Source organism: Dysidea avara, chromosome 1 (assembly GCF_963678975.1).
Source record: "Dysidea avara chromosome 1, odDysAvar1.4, whole genome shotgun sequence".
Classification (NCBI taxonomy): Eukaryota; Metazoa; Porifera; class Demospongiae; order Dictyoceratida; family Dysideidae; genus Dysidea; species Dysidea avara.
This window is the reverse complement of record NC_089272.1, coordinates 61,753,166-61,770,520: the sequence shown is the minus strand read 5'-3', so window position 1 is coordinate 61,770,520 and position 17,355 is coordinate 61,753,166. Positions and strand designations below refer to the sequence as shown.

Below are 17,355 nucleotides of genomic sequence, written 5' to 3'. Positions count from 1 at the left end.
TGTTCTTGAAAAATATTTAAATAGCTTAAATGTGTGACCTCTGGTATGGGTAATGGGTGAAAAGTAAAAAAGTCAGAATGGTCTATATCATACTTATCATGTAGCATATTGTAGACAGCAATCATGTCACCTCTATAACGTCTATAATGCAATGATGGCAAGTTAAGTATTTTCAATCATTCCTCGTAGTCAAGATTTCTTATAGATTTGATCATTCTAGTTACTTTCCGCTGGATTTTTCTAATTTTTGGATGTCTGATACAAAACTATCTAACATTACGGGAAACTTGGCTGTTGGTTACTTCATCAGTGAATGATCTGGAAGGTAAGAAATTGCTGTGAAACGTGTGAAAATTTGGTATGCGTAGCTCCTACCACCACTGGCCAGCTACAACACTCCGAATATTAAAACCGACGTTTCTCGATACTTTTAAATGGGCGATAGCTAGCTAAGACGGTGGGGTCTATTCTACAGAACGGAATGATGGACTAAACCACGGAACGGAATGATGGACTAAACCACGGAACGGAACACTTTCTCAAATTGAAGCTTGCAACTTACCATTGCTGAAACTTCCCTTAGAAGTTATCAGTGGCACCTCCAGTGGGTGATTAAACATATATAGATAAAAAGAATTAAAGGATCGATTGTGGGTTCTTGTTGGTTGTCATTAATAGTGGGATGAGCTGTATCAGTGATGTCAAGAGTACATAATAATTATATCTAAATATATATATTATGTACTCTTGGTGATGTTCATCCATGGTTCATCTACGGATATATCAAGAAGGGCACTTTCTGTGAGCTGTTTTGCTTATTTGACTTTGTTATTGTTATTATCTACTTTACCAGTTAGGCACTGGAGACTTTAGAAAACAGTCTGGGCCAGCTTTTCAAGTCATAAGTCAGTGTACAAATATAGCAAGCAGGCAGACACTGGTAACAAGAAAGAGCCAGTTGAATTGAAAGTTGAAGAATTTTGTGCAGTGTGTGAGGAACAAATAATTTGGCAGACCGCAAGGAGGCTATATTCTGCAAACATCACTGAAGTGTATGCATGGAGTTATTAGCTAACAGCCGGTGCAGTGGACTAATGCTGTATTCAATAGTGAGCTGATTTTTTCTGTTGTGCAAATTCAAGGATGTGTCTGACTGCTAGCCTTGAATCAGGCTAAATGTCAAAACTCCCAAGATCAACCAGATTTCAATTATAAGCCTTCTATGCATGTGAAACCATGTCCATAGCCACGAGGCAAACGTGATTTGGACCAAGATTGTGTGTATGTGTGTGCGTGCGTGCGTGTGATTTCAATGTATCTAGTCAGACCTGAAATGGAATGCTCACATTAATTACATGCCACCTAAGAATCCTAGGATTTCTTAAGTGTAACATTTCACATGCTTCACTTCAAACAAAACAGGTCAAATTTGTTTGTCTATTTTCAAGTGATTCCCAGTCCAGCTGGTCCATGAAATTACAGTGGGATCACGTGTATTTGTTGCAGTTCGGGTTGCTCTGTGTTGGATCTACTCTAGAGTAGAGATTTCAAGGTAGACTGCCAATGTACCGACACTGTTGTAGCATATTTAAGTGGAGGACAAATGAATACAGTAATGCTAGATTATTTATGCATACAAATTTTTCATAATGAAATTGATATCCCATTTTGATTTGTACCTCCACTTTGCAACATTCAAGAACAAGAAGTTACCACCCTTTTGATCTCCAACCACTGTCATTAATAACCAAGATCTCACCAGTCTTTATTTTTCCATCTACAATTTTACTTTGGAACAATAATTATCTAAAGGCTCTAATTCGTATTAAGTATTTAAATCTATAATTCACCTTATTGTAGTTGTACTAATTTTATTGATTTGTCTGTATGTTTTCTTCATTTTCCTTTGTAGTTGCACAGTATAGGTAAACAAAGATAAATTTTCTCTCCCATCTTATACTAGGATTTCTATTGACTAAGAAAAGTTTAATTATTTGTATCAGGACCGGCTCAAAACTGAGAAAATATAAAGTGAATTAATATTATAACTTTTGGATATTCAACTGCAACAAAAATTCGATGAATCCATGCATCTTATTGCTGGTCGTCTAAACATTCTGAAAGCGATACCTCACTCAATCAACCATATAATTATTCTGTTTATTAGACCGAATAAAGTCATGATCACCTAGACGTTTCCTGTCACCAGTAACTTTCTAGTTAATTTCTCTGTGGATATTATGCTCTGAAACTGAAGAAATTGAGTGGTCTTCTAAACTATTTATCTTGTCAAGATCAGCAGAAACAACTGGCTGACATCCAATCAGCTACTGTATTGTAGTAACAAAACTTGCCTTGGTCATGCAATAAATGAATTGAAGAGACCTGCTTGATATATCAGGTAGTAGAACAATCACTGCATGAGACAGCTATTAATATTATTTTTAGTTATCATTATCTTATTCCATTTCCTGGAGGTTGCAATTTCAGCAATGATAGCAGCTAGCCAAGCTGCAAGTTTTGATTCAGAGAATCAGAGATCTTAAATATTTTATATAACTGCATCCCATTCCTATAGTTGAAGGTATCCCACTTCCACTCTAGTCAGATTACATGATGACTTAGTATTAGCCTCATGTCTCCATTGATTCATCCTCTAATTATTGTTGACTGGTGATAGGTACTTGCAAATGAACTCCACTTTTTTTCTTTTGTTTATCCAAATGGAAAAGATGCTTTTGGGCATGGGGACAACCTATTTCCAATCTTCTGTAAAGGGGTTATCATTATTTTAACTGATATAAGTTATATCTGGTTGGCACATGATCTTGCCCGTTGCAACCCTATGGAGGATTAGGGAAGAATGGCATTAAGTGGCTAGAGCCTTTAATTTGATATAGGTACGTGTGTCACTGGTTTGTATAATATTATAACCCAATGTTGTGATATTAATAATAATCATGGTATATACAGTGAGCACACTTTTCTTTCATGCTAAGATAGCTCACAATTACAGTAGTGTTAAATGCAAATTTTCATGAAGGCACTTTATTTTTAATGTCTTATGAGTATTTACACCTATAAACTACCGGAAACCCACATTATACACTTAATAGAGCTGGCCATGGGTGGAATGAGAATTGTGAAAGTCAGTATGGCATTATAGAAAACATCACAGTACAAATACATACCAGCTCTGTACACATAATTTGTAAAACAAACATAGTGTTGTTAAATTTGCATACTCCTAGTATGTGTATGGTGGTAGTTTTTGTGATGTATTATGCCAGCTAGGCTTGCATCAAATATGCCAGCATAATAGGCTGGAGTGCTACAGTATGTTGGCATATTAGGTGGATATTTCAAACTATATGTATACATGGAGCTTAATTCCATGAAAATAGATTGATACTCCCAAATAGAGCAGTCAGTGGAAACTGCAATAGATAGAACAGTCGCCTTATAGTGAAATACTCTAATAGAGCATTCACTGATTAAAATGTTTCAAGATAATAGTAATAATGTTGCTAACTTAGGAGCATAATAGGAACACTGAAAGAGCATAATGGCATTAATGGGTGAAAAATTTGGGAAATTCCTGAAAGCATTTTGGACAAAATTTTGAGCATATTTGACTCAGGCCTAATGCCAGCCTAGCATATTAGGTGGGGCTGTGGGGTGCCTAGTCATACCAATGGCCATTGCCAACATGATGTGTTGCTTTGTACTTCCCTATACAGGTAATATAGAAATTGGAATATGCATTATGTGTGGTAGCCTTTTCAGGTTCCTATGGTAGAAATGTCTTGATTGACCAGCTAGAACTCTACATTCCATCATTATTATTTAACATAGTCCATGTCAATCTACAGTGTCGGTGTATGTACTAGGCATGCAGACAATAATTTGTAAGAAAACACAGTCATACAAGAACTAATTATGAGTCCTATCAAGAGTTCATAATATAAAAAGAGAGAAGAGTGTCCTACTGCAGTATAGCCTGTACAAACACAAATCTCAAAGTTATGATGCAATACCTATAGTCACTTTCAATGTGCTAGTTGGTTGGAATGACTGTTGTAGTTATGGCTTCAATAAGCAGCCTACTGATGTCATTGTCAACACTCCTTAACACTGTGTTGACATGATATCCTAAAGTAATCAAAGTTTTACTGTATTACTTTGAGATATGCGTTTATACAGGCTATACTGAAGTAGAACACTCTCCTCTTTTTTTTATATATTATGAACTCTTGGTCCTATGATAAGAAGCTCCTCATAACTATACTATACCAATGACATGATTGTAATCTTTTATGAAATGTGCCAACAGAGCCACAAAAAAAAACTACATGAATAATGCTATCACTGTGATTGTGGTAAACTAACTACAATAAAACTGTTCTGGCTTCCCAACACATATTTATGCCACAATGTCGAAGTTTTTAAACTATGAAAAATATTTCGCCCATCCTTCCAAGATATATTCTTCAGGGTACCCAGTACGTTTGAATGGCTCTGAATTGAACACAAAATCCATGTATGCCTTGATGCCTGGCATTTCACCAACTCCATTGTATTTCAAATAATGCTTAGCAACCGCCTGGATATGATAAATTCTCGGAGCAAAGTGACAGTCAGAAATAGACCATTCCTTACCACAAAGCATGGGACCACCATTAGACACCAAGTAGTCATTGATTTTACTAAGTTCTGCTATGAACGCTTGCTTCAATTCACCAGTTTTGCTTTCCTCCTTATTTTTGGCCCAGGCACCGAAAACATTGAAAATATTCTGAGACACTTCCATTGCTTTGTCATTGCCAGGTTGTCGCAGCGTAGGATTGGGGTACTTTTCTTCAGCAAATATCACAATTTCTGCAGACTGGGTAATCTTCCGGTCACCAGTGTCCAATACCGGGACAGAACCTTCTGGGTTTATCTGGAAAAACCAGTCAGGCTTGTTGTGCAGGTCAATATAGATGTACTCCGGTGTGACTCCCTTGATTGTTAAAGCAAGGTTAGCCCGCTGGGTGAAGGGGCAGTCACCCAAGCCTTTCCCATCAGGAGAAGCCTGTAAATAAACAAATATGTAACATATCACTGTTTGTTAAATGTATGTATACATAACGAATGTCATAATTGTGTATAATGTGTCTATTTATAGAATGAACTGAATCATTAGACCAGAAATTTTATTATTGCTACTTTTCTGATTAATGGATCTATCTGCTTTTTTCTAGTAGTTGTGGCTGTTTGTATGTGCCAAGGTCTGCAGTATCTAGGTATCATACATGCCAGCTCAGCTAGCCAGCTATCTAGACACAAAAAGCCTCACACATGCAGCACCTGTAAAGTGATGTCTTCCGGATTTGCATTACCTCCAGGGCAGCCCAGGTAGAAAATATAAAAAGATAGTTAACACCTGACTGTTCTATTAGAGTGAAGGATAACCACTGCTGTATTAGCGTATCTCAATCTATTGCAGCACATTGTTTTGCTCAAACTCAGTTTCCTAATTTTTACTGAATCAGTTGTTTCAATAGCAGCTACACCGCTGGTTACAATACAGTAAATCTACTGTTGGGAAACTATCACTGAATCATTAAGCTAACTGTCCTCACTAATCATTCTCAACGACTGGCCCCTGTAGTTCACTACACATAATAAGTTATAGCCACATAAATCATGTTGTACCTGTAATAAAGGTGTAACAAACTTGTTGTCAGCAGATTAAGGAGGCACTGTCAAGTAACTTTCTAGTCTGGTCCACAAATGGACACACCCATAGCATAAGGTATAGCCCAAATATTTCGATTTTGGAGGGGGGAAATTTTCGCTAATTTCACAGTTTGGGGGTTATCAGTGAAAATTTTATCTCTGAAATATTTTGATCTCCATATAATCTAAAACATTTAGGGAGTGTTTGTAAATCTGTAAAAAAAATTGTTTAGCAACATTGTTCAACGTCAAAAAATTTGCCCCTCGAAATATTTAAGCTATACAGTATGGACTTGAGATGTTATTACAAACTATTCATTTCATCTAGAACACCTGCTAATCGCAATAGTAAAATGATAAGTAGTATTCAAATAAAGTCTACTGTGACCTTACATGTGGTCTCTTCCTTAAATATTTTTTTCCAGGCAAAAAATAGTTTCACATCCCTGAACATGGAGAGTAGCTTTAAAAGTATTAATTTAACAGATCAATGCTAGCAAGTACATATTCTGAAGAAGAAAGGAGGAAGGTGTGGGATCAGTTTTGAATACTTAAAGACTGCTCTATTAGAGTATATCAGTTGCTCAGTGATAGGATGGTAGTGTCACTTCACTGGACTGATTATTTTTAAGGATGGGGTTAGTGTACCTTAATGACTTGGGAAGATGCTTCAGCACTAAGTAGCTTTGCCACACTGACAGGAAGATGGAAACGATTTAAGTATCATTAAAAATGAATTTACGTAAATTCTCATTTTTCTGAAATGTATCGACAACCTACAGGTATTCATGGCATCATTTTGGTTAAAATAAAAGGATGGGACTTCATCATTCAATGCATCTGCAGGCATTGAACCAAACCTTCTAACTTACCTGCATTCCACGGGTGATACCCGTATTTAGGGATTTTCACCCGCTCACATGCATAAAATTGTCACCTGCATAAAAATAATTGCCAGCCAGAAACCCTAAAGCCTTCTACCAACTAGTAGACATCACATCAGACACAATTACATATGATTGTGGGTTTAAACTGCAATCGCATGAGAAGATTTTAAACAGAATGTCGATGGCAGGAGTTGTTTGCAATGACATCCTAAGTTCATAGATGATTATTCTACCGTTCTGAGTTGATAACTTGATACAATGATTTTGTAACATGTGAGCACTAATATACTGAGGGAATTCTAACAAAGGAAAGTAAAGTGCAGGTGTGAGCTGTGACCGTAAAGTATCTGAAACACATTGTGTAAAAGCCAAGTAAAAACTTAACAGGAATATCACTCAAATTCATAAAGATGATAATTGTAAAAGTCCAGTGATATCTACATCATGTGATGTAAACTGGACTGTCGTACAGGATAGCAGATGGGTATAATGATTGTAGTCAAGTAGTACAGTAGTGAATATACTGCAGTTAAGGCCACTCCAAATAAATTCTGTTTCCCATCCACTGCCCGCATCTGGTTACTGTCAGCTCCATATTCTTCCATTTATTTTCCGGTTATTCTTGCATACTGACAGACTCAATAAAAGCTATCTTGAAACAGTGTCGGTTCACGTGTCAGCAGTGCTATAACTTCTGCACAGACTTCACGTTTGTGCTATTTTGCAACTTAAAAAGGAAATAACAAGCTTTAGCATGCTTTTATGATGGTTGTGCCAGGTAAACAATGGCTTTGAAATACTGCCAATATTATAATGAAATAATGGAAATGGACCACCCGCCCACATGCAAATATGCCTGAGTCCAGGACGGGAAACAGACAATTTATTTGGAGAGGCCTAACCCAGCGCAGTTAACAGCAGAGTATAGTATCTGTGCAAGAATACCTGTTTTTGAGCCCTCATGAATGTGGGCTCTGCATGCACTTATAAACTAACTGAGGGTAGATTCACCAGCACAAAGCTCTTCAAAAGTTGGAAAGCTTGTTGTACAGTTGTAGTGAAATAGTCTCGCGTGGCCTAGTAGTGAAAGCGATGGTGACTGAGTGCAACCATAGAAACTAACAACACCTCGAAAGTGCGACAAGATCCTACAGAACAATACTCACCTTTGCGTAAAGCTTGTATTTGGTCTCAGAACTCATATTCCACCGCGATACAATCTGGTCCCAAGAATGTGGTACACTTTGATTAGCTTAACCACATTAAGCGCCTAAAATGATTTTAAGCGCGTGTAATATTTCTGAAGCGAAACCCGAGCGAAAGATCTAGAACAGGGGAAGAAGGGCAAGGAGAGTGTACACACATCTACGGTGAGTCTTACGTACATCTGGAAACTTGTTGTCCCGTACAGACAAAACATCAAGTTGAAATTTTACTTTTTTTTGTCTTCGCTGACAAGTTAAAAACTGAGTCTGAATGTGCGAGATTATGTAAGGCCCAACTCTAGGCCATCCACTTGTAGTTTGCATGCTAGGTTTGACCCTTAATTTCAAGTTTGTTTCTGTAGTGCATTAACACATTGCGTGTACACACTCAGCGAGACACTCAGCCTTTTGTATGTGTCTTCCAGTACCTATTAACAAAGGTTTGTTGTCTCAGTAATAGAAATCACGGTGGGATCTTTGGATGGAATATAGCAACTATGATGTATGTGTAAAATGTTTGGGTGTGCTGAGGTTAGTCTCACATAGCCAGATCACTTATCTTTGTCATTGAACAAGGGGGTGTCACTCCAATAAACACTGTACTACGATCCGCAACCGCGGTCAAAGTTGGTCAAGATCGATTTTCAATTTTGACCGTTGACTTTCATCAAATTTTTGTCTTGACCATGGACCTGGTTCCGTTTATTTTCGCTATATTTTCGTGCACTACTTACTCGCGAGGCTTTGACCGTGCTGGGAAAACAGTTTGACCGTTATTCTTCGTGAAAATCGGCCTTGTTCATTGACCTTTAGCTTTGACCGCAGTCGTAGATCGTAGTACAGTGTATATTGGAGTGACAACCCCTTGATTGAATAGAGGGTCTCACAAGGGTGCAGTATCAATTGTCCCATGTACTTAAACTCCATTGTGATAAAACTACCACAGTACAATAACCAAAGACTCAAAGAGTTATAGTGAAACCTGTGTATTAAGGACACCTTAGGACCAACCAAAAGTGTCCTGATGATTAAGGTTTCCTGATTTTCTAGTTTACATGCTAACGGATACTTTGGGACCATTACCAAGTCACCAGATTATGTAGGCATTCTTATTTTCAAGTGTTCTGATTAACAAGTTTCACTGTATAACCAATTCAACAGCGGTAGACTCCAAAGTAGCTTTAGAAATCGAGGGTTGGGATTCATTGGCGCAATCTATATTCTACCGAATTATCCAAGACAAGTGTGGGATTCGAACCGGACCAGACCCTTTTTTCTCCCTACCCAATGACAAAGAGAAAAAAGTGGTCTGGCCACACGAGACTTTACTGAGGGACCACTGAATGAAATAGATGCCAAGGGTTTTTAGCTGGAAATATTTCTAGCAGGTTTTAATCACCTTACTGAATTACCTTGAGTCTAGTTCCTGTGTGATGGGAGCACTAGTTCCATATTACCAAAGTCTGTTTCACTTGGTAAGCATAGTGAAACCCACATTATTGTTGGCCATATACCAGTGAAATGTGGAGCCTTACACGTTTGACAAACTTGTAGCATTTCTTCTCTTGTAGCACAAGAAAGAAGTATGCGCTTAATACATGACAACCATACTCTACGGTATTGCTGTAAGATTTATGCCACCCGTGAGTCTTAAGGGTTGTTGGACACATACTAAGACAATTCCTCATTTCTTTCTACCATTTTTATTAGGAGATTTTTAATCTACATCTTGAGATGACAAGTAAAGAAGATGACCCAGCCAAGACTCTAATGTATGATACACCACAAAGTTGTGATGAGTCAGAAAGTATTTTTGCTTGTGATAATTTTGCCTCCAGTGATAGAAAAAGAGGTGACAAAGTCAAGCTACTTTCAACATCATCATCTACAACTACTTCACCAAAACATGCTAAGAAATGGCTAACAGCCCTTACCTGTGTATCAGCCATAGGGGGAGCACTATTTGGATATGATACTGGCGTTGTGTCTGGAGCAATGATCTTAATTGATGACAAATTTGATTTAAACCATTTTTGGCATGAACTTATTGTTAGTGTCACTGTTGCTGCAGCTGCTGTGTCGGCATTGATGTCTGGAATTCTGAATGATTTGATTGGTCGGAAGAAAGTAATGTTGCTAGCAGCAACAGTGTTCACTGTTGGAGCAGTTGTCATGGCAATAGCCGGGTCTAAGGAGGTCCTACTAGTGGGGAGAGCAATTGTGGGCTTGGGAATTGGTAAGTGACATAGTACGTTGAGTTAGACACTAGTGCTTATTTCTGAGTTGTTGCTATTATACGGGTGGTAGCTCAGTGCTTATTTCTAGGTTATGTCTACAATAAGGGTGACAGCTCCATTTCAGTTGAAGAACCTGGGTTAATATTTCTGGGTTGTAACTACTATAAGGAGTTTAAGATCCCAGTGCTTATTTTTGGGTTGTGACTTGTGACTATGGGGATTCAGCTTTTGTATATATAGTCCGTGTATTTTAAGCACCTTTATAGACAAGGTGAATAAAGGAGTGTGAGCAAGCATTAAACTTAAACTTTTTTGTTAGCTGTGTATGTCTGTAAAGTTTGTCTTGTCTTCTGTAGGTTTTGCCTCGATGACAGTCCCAGTTTACATTTCAGAGACAGCGCCTAGCAACATCCGAGGGAGGTTAGTCGTCATCAATACCTTATTCGTAACTGGCGGACAATTTGTTGCAACTGTGATCGATGGACTATTCTCCATACAACATGATTTTGCTGTGAAAAATGGTTGGAGGTATGTGTGTATTGTATACGTATGTATTGTGTATCTGTTATAACATGTATACACTTGTGTTAACATCCACTAGTATACACCTCTTGTAGAAAGTCCCCCTTCTCCAACCTTTAAATTTCCCTAGTACGTGTATACCATAATCCACCTGTCTATTTGGCCCATAGGTAATGCCATTACTATAGTCTAGCCTGAGTAAGCTTGTAGAGTGGATGGTACAGTACGTACTGCTCAAACACAACGAGAGTGCGAACGATTAAAAAATTTGCTACTTAAAAGGTGTGGCACGTATTTCGTTTATGAGTATTCATCCTATTTTGAGGGTGCAAACGATTAATAAACTCACTAATTAAATGGTGTGGCAGCCGTTTCGCTTGCAAGTATTCATCTTATACTATGAATACTCACAAGCGAAACAGGTGCCATGCCATTTACTGTAATTAGTGAGTTTTTTCATCGCTTGCACTCTTGTTGTGTTTGAGCAGTATGTACCATACATGGAATTAGTAGGATTTTAGTTTCAGTGAGTTTACTTTGATGTGTTTACTTTGATGTTTCCTACCATTTGATGTGTAGTAGGCAGTTTGTGAGGGAAGCACATTTCTGTCCTCAGAAAGTTTTGTACTCATACACTGATCTTTAGGTAATAAACAAAGCATTGGAAGTATTTACCATCAGTACACAGACAAACGTTGATGTCAACCATTTTTTCAATCATCTGTCTTCAATTACTGATCGCTTTGATATGACCAGCTGAGTGAAAACCAGACTTGCTTGCGTAATTCTGTTTTTGTCATTTAAATACATCGGGTAAAAAAAACGCATGCTACATAAATAATTTAATCGGTTCGGTAAACAGTGAAGGAAGACTTGAATTGAAATATTTATATACCAATAGATTCACCTCTTCATGAAGAGTAAGAATATCTTTGTTTCGTTCTGTACCATAAAGCAAATGTGAGTTACATGTGATTGTTTATGTTGCAGGAAAGTTGCTGTTTCTAAGCTTCTTGCTTAACAGCATATGGCGTATTTAGGCCACTAGCTACATGTATACCTTGATGAATGCCCCAGTTCACTGACACAAGTTCCAACTCTGTAGCCTGTTGCACTCGAAACATAATTTCGTATAATCAATTAAACATGCGTCTGTAATTTTCCAGTATAGGCACTGTACAAATCAATTGTTTTGCTCTTCTTGTTGTCTATCACTATAACTCTGAAAGCACTTATCTGAAGCTTTAACAGCCCATTTGTTTTTCCCTTTAACAATAAAAAAAAGTCGTAAAATGAAGTTTGAGGAAAAGAAAATAAGTTGGGTTTTTGTTCAGCGGGTCATGTATGGCCTAAATATTTCAAGGGGGAATATTTAGCAATATTCACAAAACTTTTGCAGATTTGCAAACAAATATATGCTGGTCTAAAATATTTGCAGATAAATTTTTTTGTTTGTTTTGTTTTTCAAAAACCTAGAAATCAGTGAGCCTCAAAATATTTAGCCTATATGGTAATCTTTCATAGTGTCTTTATGTACAAGTTGTAACCTTTGTTCAGAGATGTTTCACTAGCCACATTTTGTGACAACAGCCTGATGTTCTTATGATGTAATCCAAACCCACAATCAATTGTAATTAGAGTGATAATAAATAGAGAGAAATATTAATGAGGTAAGGACGAGATGTGTAGATTATAGTATTTTAACAATTTTTGGAGAAGTTCCCTCAAAATGAGTGGCAACTTCAAGTGTAGGTTAGAGACCTAACCTAGCTAGCACATGGATCTTGAAATCCGAGACAAAGCTGAGGTTTTTAAAAGGCAAAGACCTGATAGCATGGTCTCTAACCGACTTTAAAAATGAAAGCGTATTATATGGGCGTATAGGTGGAGGAGATATTGTAGGATAGGAGTAGATGTCATTTTAAAATTGTTGCATGGTCTTGACATGAGTGCAGAAGACCAAAAATATGTTCATCAGAGAATTGAAAAGAAATCAAAGCTAGCATCTCATCGCTGCTTCGTGAAGATGAACGCTAGTGAAGATAACCATCTCAACAAGAAAACTGACCATTGCACATGCCATGGCATCGCGCAGTGTGTAGAACAGATGAAGTTGGCTGAGTGATTATGATGATGGCGAGTTGTTACAAGGTGTTGTATTTATGGTGCAACAGCAGTATAAAGACCAGACTCCAATTATATATAACACAAAATAATTATTCTACACAGAAGCTTAGGTCTCGGTAAAGTGCATCTACAGTTTAATTGAAGACAAAACATACTTAAAGCACTCTAGAAAACAGATGGGCACTAAACAGAATTTTCCGTGGCAAACGTAGCTACAACATACACGGTACCTCGCTTAATCGAATTGCTTTAGGCATACTTATTAGAAGAATGGAGTGGTCAAGCTTGGGTAGCTTCGCCCACTGAAGCTATTAGAAATGATCGAAAGTGAGATTTGTTTTGAGGTCTTTTCTGCTAGCATAGAAAAAGTAGGGAAACAAGGGAGGTCGCCTATACCTGCAGATATACTAGTGGACATCTAATCCATGATTTAATCTATACTAATGACTGAATTAGGGATCCAGTAATATATCTGCAGATGTAGGCGATCTCCCTTGCTTCCCTACTTTTTTCTTGATCCCTAATCAAACTTAAAAATTCCTTATACTCGTTTGCGTTTACCTTTTTGTAACTATTATAATTGGTGAATCCACACGTACTGCATCAAAAGAAAGGATGGTGCCAGAGATAATGTTGTTGACTGAACGCTTGTCCCAGCTATCAGTTATTGACTCGAAAGTGAAGTGATCATTACACTTCGCTTTCAGCTATGTTTGGCCTGTTCCACATCATTACAAATGAAGAACAGTAGAAGTGCCTCTGCAATCAATCCATCCACCACGGAAAATATGGATGGACAATTCCCATTTACAAACGTGGGGAAGCCATTTCAGCACCACAAATTGACAATTTGGGTTGTCAGCAAAACGAAATGGGTCACAAAGGAGGACAAAGGTAAGTCCATGTTGCGGTCATTGTACACATTGCGGTATGCCAAAAGGCACCTCTCGGACTGAAAGTATGTTGGACAGTAAAAAAATCAAGCCTGTAGCCTTAGTCGTTATTTAGTTACTCTTGTCTGAAGGCATCGGGCTGGTAGGCAAGCAGGCAGTTAGTCAGTTAGTAGAAATTCCGAAAAATCATTTAGGGCAATACTGAAGGAACTTTTAATTTGGGCTTGGTTATACCTAACCAATACTACCAAGGCACCAGGATGGTATTGTGAAGCTGGTTAATGGGTAATATTTTTAGCCAGAAAATTTCAAACCTCCATGATCCCTAATATACAGTACTACCATACTGTATGATGTGTTTTAGATTGTTGTGATAAAGTTGAATACTGAACATTACAGTGAACAACTAAGGCTGACGGGTTGATGATAGGGCAGTGAGGTTTGCCTTGGAGTAATCACTCAACTGGTATTCTTTAGCAATTACGAATGCTTTTTAGTGAAAGTACATGTCCACCATAAGTTTGTGAAAGTACATGTCCACCATAAGTTTGTGGATAATTTAGGAAAGTATTGATTTGATACCAAAGAATTGGGCATTCCAGTATTGGCATCGATATCAATAAGTTGTTTTTTTTTACCCATGTTGCACGTCCCTATTGTGTATGTAGTTGTAGAAGTTGTGCTTTGTGTGGCTAGAGCATCAACCTGGTAATCAGGTTCAATGCCCAGTTATGCCAATTTGGTGTTGTTATTGTTTCCTTGAGCAAAAAAAATTTGCTCACGTTGCTCCAGTTTACACAGTTGTAGGTATATTGGGGACCTGGTGGCCTGGTGTCATCTGGGGAAGCAGCTGTAACATCAATGGGTACTGGGGGGAAGCTAATTCCCAACTGTCCTTATCTTGCTTAGCAATGTTCAAGTCATTGTGGAACTTTGAGTTCTGCAACTTCTCTCTGTTAGACCTCTTGCGGGTTACTAGTCCAGCATCAGGAGGATTTGCCTACACAAGACTCAAGTGCACAGGCATCCCAGTGCTGGTTCACTGGGTGGCAATAGCTGTGTTTCACATGGCTTCAGATCTCTTGTTTGTTAAATAATCATCATATACATTGCCCCACACTTGGTAGTACACAGCCTAGTGTTAGTGTGTTTGGTAAAACAGTAGAATCTGTCCAAGCTGGTCACCTTTGGGCCAAAGTAGACGTGTGGACGTTTTAAGACTAGTGTGTAAACTTCTGTTTCTTACCTTGGGGGGATTTGAAGTTGGCCCTTTTAGATAGCTTTTCTACACAGGTGGCTAGTAAACAGGTTCCACTGTTACAATAGTATTATGAGGGAGCCAACATCCTTACTAATCTGACACAGGTTTTGGGAGTATCGGATTGTGTGTAGAAGTTGTAATTTAACCACCATTAAGGCATTGTTTGATCTCAGTGCATTTATATCCATTGTATTCTTCTGCAGGTTCATGTTGGGATTAGCTGGTGTCCCTTCAGTCATCATGTTTGTTGGATTACTGTTCATGCCGGAGAGCCCAAGATGGTTAGTGTTTCACCAGAAAGAAGATAAGGCTAGGAAGGTTTTAGCGAAGACACGTATGCCAGAGCAAGTCGAGGGAGAACTAGCGAGTATCAGAGAGGAGTACGAGCAGTTTAAGAAAGAGAAAATGAGTGAGTTAAACAATTAGAGACCCACCCAGTGAAGGGGCTCTAATGACATTGTGGTACAGTGCATTCTTGTTAATTTCACATACAGTGTGCTGTAGAAATTCCCAGGCGGACACTATAAAGTGTGTTTGAATTGCTAACTATAGAGACTTGTAAACTCACAAGCTTTGCATTGAATACAGCATACAATAGTGGCAATGCAATTTCCAAATTTGAGTATTACTGCTTGTAATTGTACTGTGGAGCATGTGTAATATGGACACCTTGAAACCAACCAGATAGCATACTGTTTATTTCATGTACTTTGGTGAGTGTCTGTAATGTACAGTAGGTGTCCACATTCCATAGTACAGTGTAAATCACACCATCCACTAGGTTGTATCCTGTGTTATACTGTGTATTTAGTGGCCAGTGGCGGCCACCTCTTTAGTATGACTTCCTCATTATGGTGGCTACTTCTTATAGGTACCAAACTTACTTCGTAACCTCAGTAATAAGACCGCCTCATTATAATAACCATGTCAAGTAGGTCCCAAAGTTAAGGTGTTCATCCCACTATTTTTAAGGCCATAATGGTTGGTCCCATAGGTGACCCTATCAGTGAAATAATTTACGACCTTACATACTGTAGATATGTACATTTTGATATACAGTACTGACCCATGCATGTCTCTTTTTTGTAGGTGTGTTTGCATTCATATCCCGTGTATTCAACACTCGGTCAGTGATGCTGGCCATCTTTGTTGGTTGTGGTCTACAGATCTTCCAACAAGTCAGTGGTATCAACACAGTCATGTACTACAGTGCTAGCATCATACAAATGGCAGGATACAGTGATCAACAAGCTATATGGTTTGCCATCGTTCCTGCGTTTGCTAACTTTTCTTTCACCATCGTCGGTCTTTGTTTGGTGGAACGTGTTGGTAGGCGCAAGCTCCTAATTGTTTCACTATGTGGTGTCGTGTTCTGGTTCATTGTTCTTGCTGGGTCATTCTTATTAGCCAATCAGAATAGTCCTGATACTGTACCACTATACCCTGGGGCATCTTGTGACTACAGCAAGTGTGGTACTTGTGTGGCAAATTCTAAGTGTGGGTTTTGTGCCATTAAAATATCAGACAAACATTACATCAATGGAACCTGTAGCAAAGGGGACAAGGACAATTCAAACAAAAGGCCATGGCCTTATAATAGTAGCATAATTGATTGTATAACACACTATCAATATAACAATACCATATATGGAGATGGTGATGTTACTATGTTTAGTGATGATGCTATATTTAGTGATGACTATTTTAATGATCCGAAAAGTACACAGTGGTACTACAATTATTGCCCGAACAACCGATTTGCCATCCTATCATTGGTGTCGTTGTTTATGTATCTTGTATTTTTTGCCCCAGGGATGGGGCCACTCCCCTGGACTATCAACTCCGAGATCTATCCCATGTGGGCACGTAGCAATGCTGTAGCCTTGGCAACCACATGTAACTGGTTATTCAATCTACTAGTATCTCTCACCTTTCTATCTTTGATTGATGCAGTGGGACAACCTAAAGCATTTCTTGTCTATTCCTTGCTGGCATTTAGCGGTCTAATATTTGTGGTGCTGCTTGTACCAGAGACTAAAGGGATTTCCCTGGAGATGGTTGGTCAATTATTTGAAAGACCTCACTTCACAAATTGGTGCAGTAGAAGAAGTGAATACAGAATGAGACTCCTGGATGATACGTCGATTGATGATGAATAAATTTTGTGTATGTGTGTAAGCTGCTATAATATTTTTAACATTCTATTTCTTTCAATTGTTAAACTAATCATATAGTTGTACACAGCATACCAGGTAATACTTGTTATTGAAAAATCCATTTTTCTATGCTAACTAATGTGTTACATGGTTTACTATAGAGCTGATGATTGTGGCTTCAGTACGATAGATAGAATTTGAGGTGGTTTTGGGCTGTATGGTTCCATGCAAGTCAAATATTAATGCATTACTGACAAGTTGTTAAAAATTTTCCCCTTCATGTCTTACTTCAAAGTACAGTAGAACCTCAGTATTCCGAATTTTATTGAGAACTCTGAAAATGATT

The 17,355-nt window shown here is 38.2% G+C and overlaps 2 protein-coding genes across 5 annotated transcripts; one reads left to right on the top strand and one right to left on the bottom strand.

Moving 5' to 3' along the window:
• Positions 1–4,296: 4,296 nt before the first annotated feature.
• LOC136239591 (uncharacterized) lies at positions 4,297–7,908 on the bottom strand. The gene is made up of 2 exons (XM_066030356.1): positions 7,775–7,908; positions 4,297–5,074 (listed from the first exon to the last, which is right to left on the bottom strand). Exons 1-2 carry the CDS (start codon positions 7,808–7,810, stop codon positions 4,451–4,453), a joined length of 660 nt encoding a protein of 219 aa, XP_065886428.1. The 5' UTR covers positions 7,811–7,908; the 3' UTR covers positions 4,297–4,450.
• Positions 7,878–17,127, top strand: LOC136239569 (proton myo-inositol cotransporter-like). 4 transcript variants are annotated; one of them, XM_066030331.1, is made up of 7 exons: positions 7,904–7,978; positions 9,385–9,456; positions 9,524–9,585; positions 9,652–10,049; positions 10,407–10,578; positions 15,057–15,262; positions 15,943–17,127. In XM_066030331.1, exons 2-7 carry the CDS (start codon positions 9,412–9,414, stop codon positions 17,010–17,012), a joined length of 1,953 nt encoding a protein of 650 aa, XP_065886403.1. In that variant the 5' UTR covers positions 7,904–7,978; positions 9,385–9,411; the 3' UTR covers positions 17,013–17,127. The 4 variants fall into 4 exon arrangements, with proteins under 4 accessions (XP_065886417.1, XP_065886410.1, XP_065886403.1 ...); XM_066030345.1 differs by lacking the exon at positions 9,385–9,456 and having other exon boundaries at positions 7,878–7,978; XM_066030324.1 differs by having other exon boundaries at positions 9,524–10,049.
• Positions 17,128–17,355: the final 228 nt, after the last annotated feature.

What these genes read in the sequence shown, in the direction of transcription:
- LOC136239569 (XM_066030324.1), top strand. Translation starts at nt 9,412, where the DNA reads ATGACAACCATACTCTACGGTATTGCTGTAAGATTTATGCCACCC. An exon ending in AATTGTGGGCTTGGGAATTG is followed by an intron (nt 10,050 to 10,406) that starts GTAAGTGACATA and finishes TGTCTTCTGTAG; the next exon opens with GTTTTGCCTCGATGACAGTC. An exon ending in GTTTAAGAAAGAGAAAATGA is followed by an intron (nt 15,263 to 15,942) that starts GTGAGTTAAACA and finishes TCTTTTTTGTAG; the next exon opens with GTGTGTTTGCATTCATATCC.
- LOC136239591 (XM_066030356.1), bottom strand. Translation starts at nt 7,810, where the DNA reads ATGAGTTCTGAGACCAAATACAAGCTTTACGCAAAG. An exon ending in AATACAAGCTTTACGCAAAG is followed by an intron (nt 5,075 to 7,774) that starts GTGAGTATTGTT and finishes GTTTATTTACAG; the next exon opens with GCTTCTCCTGATGGGAAAGG.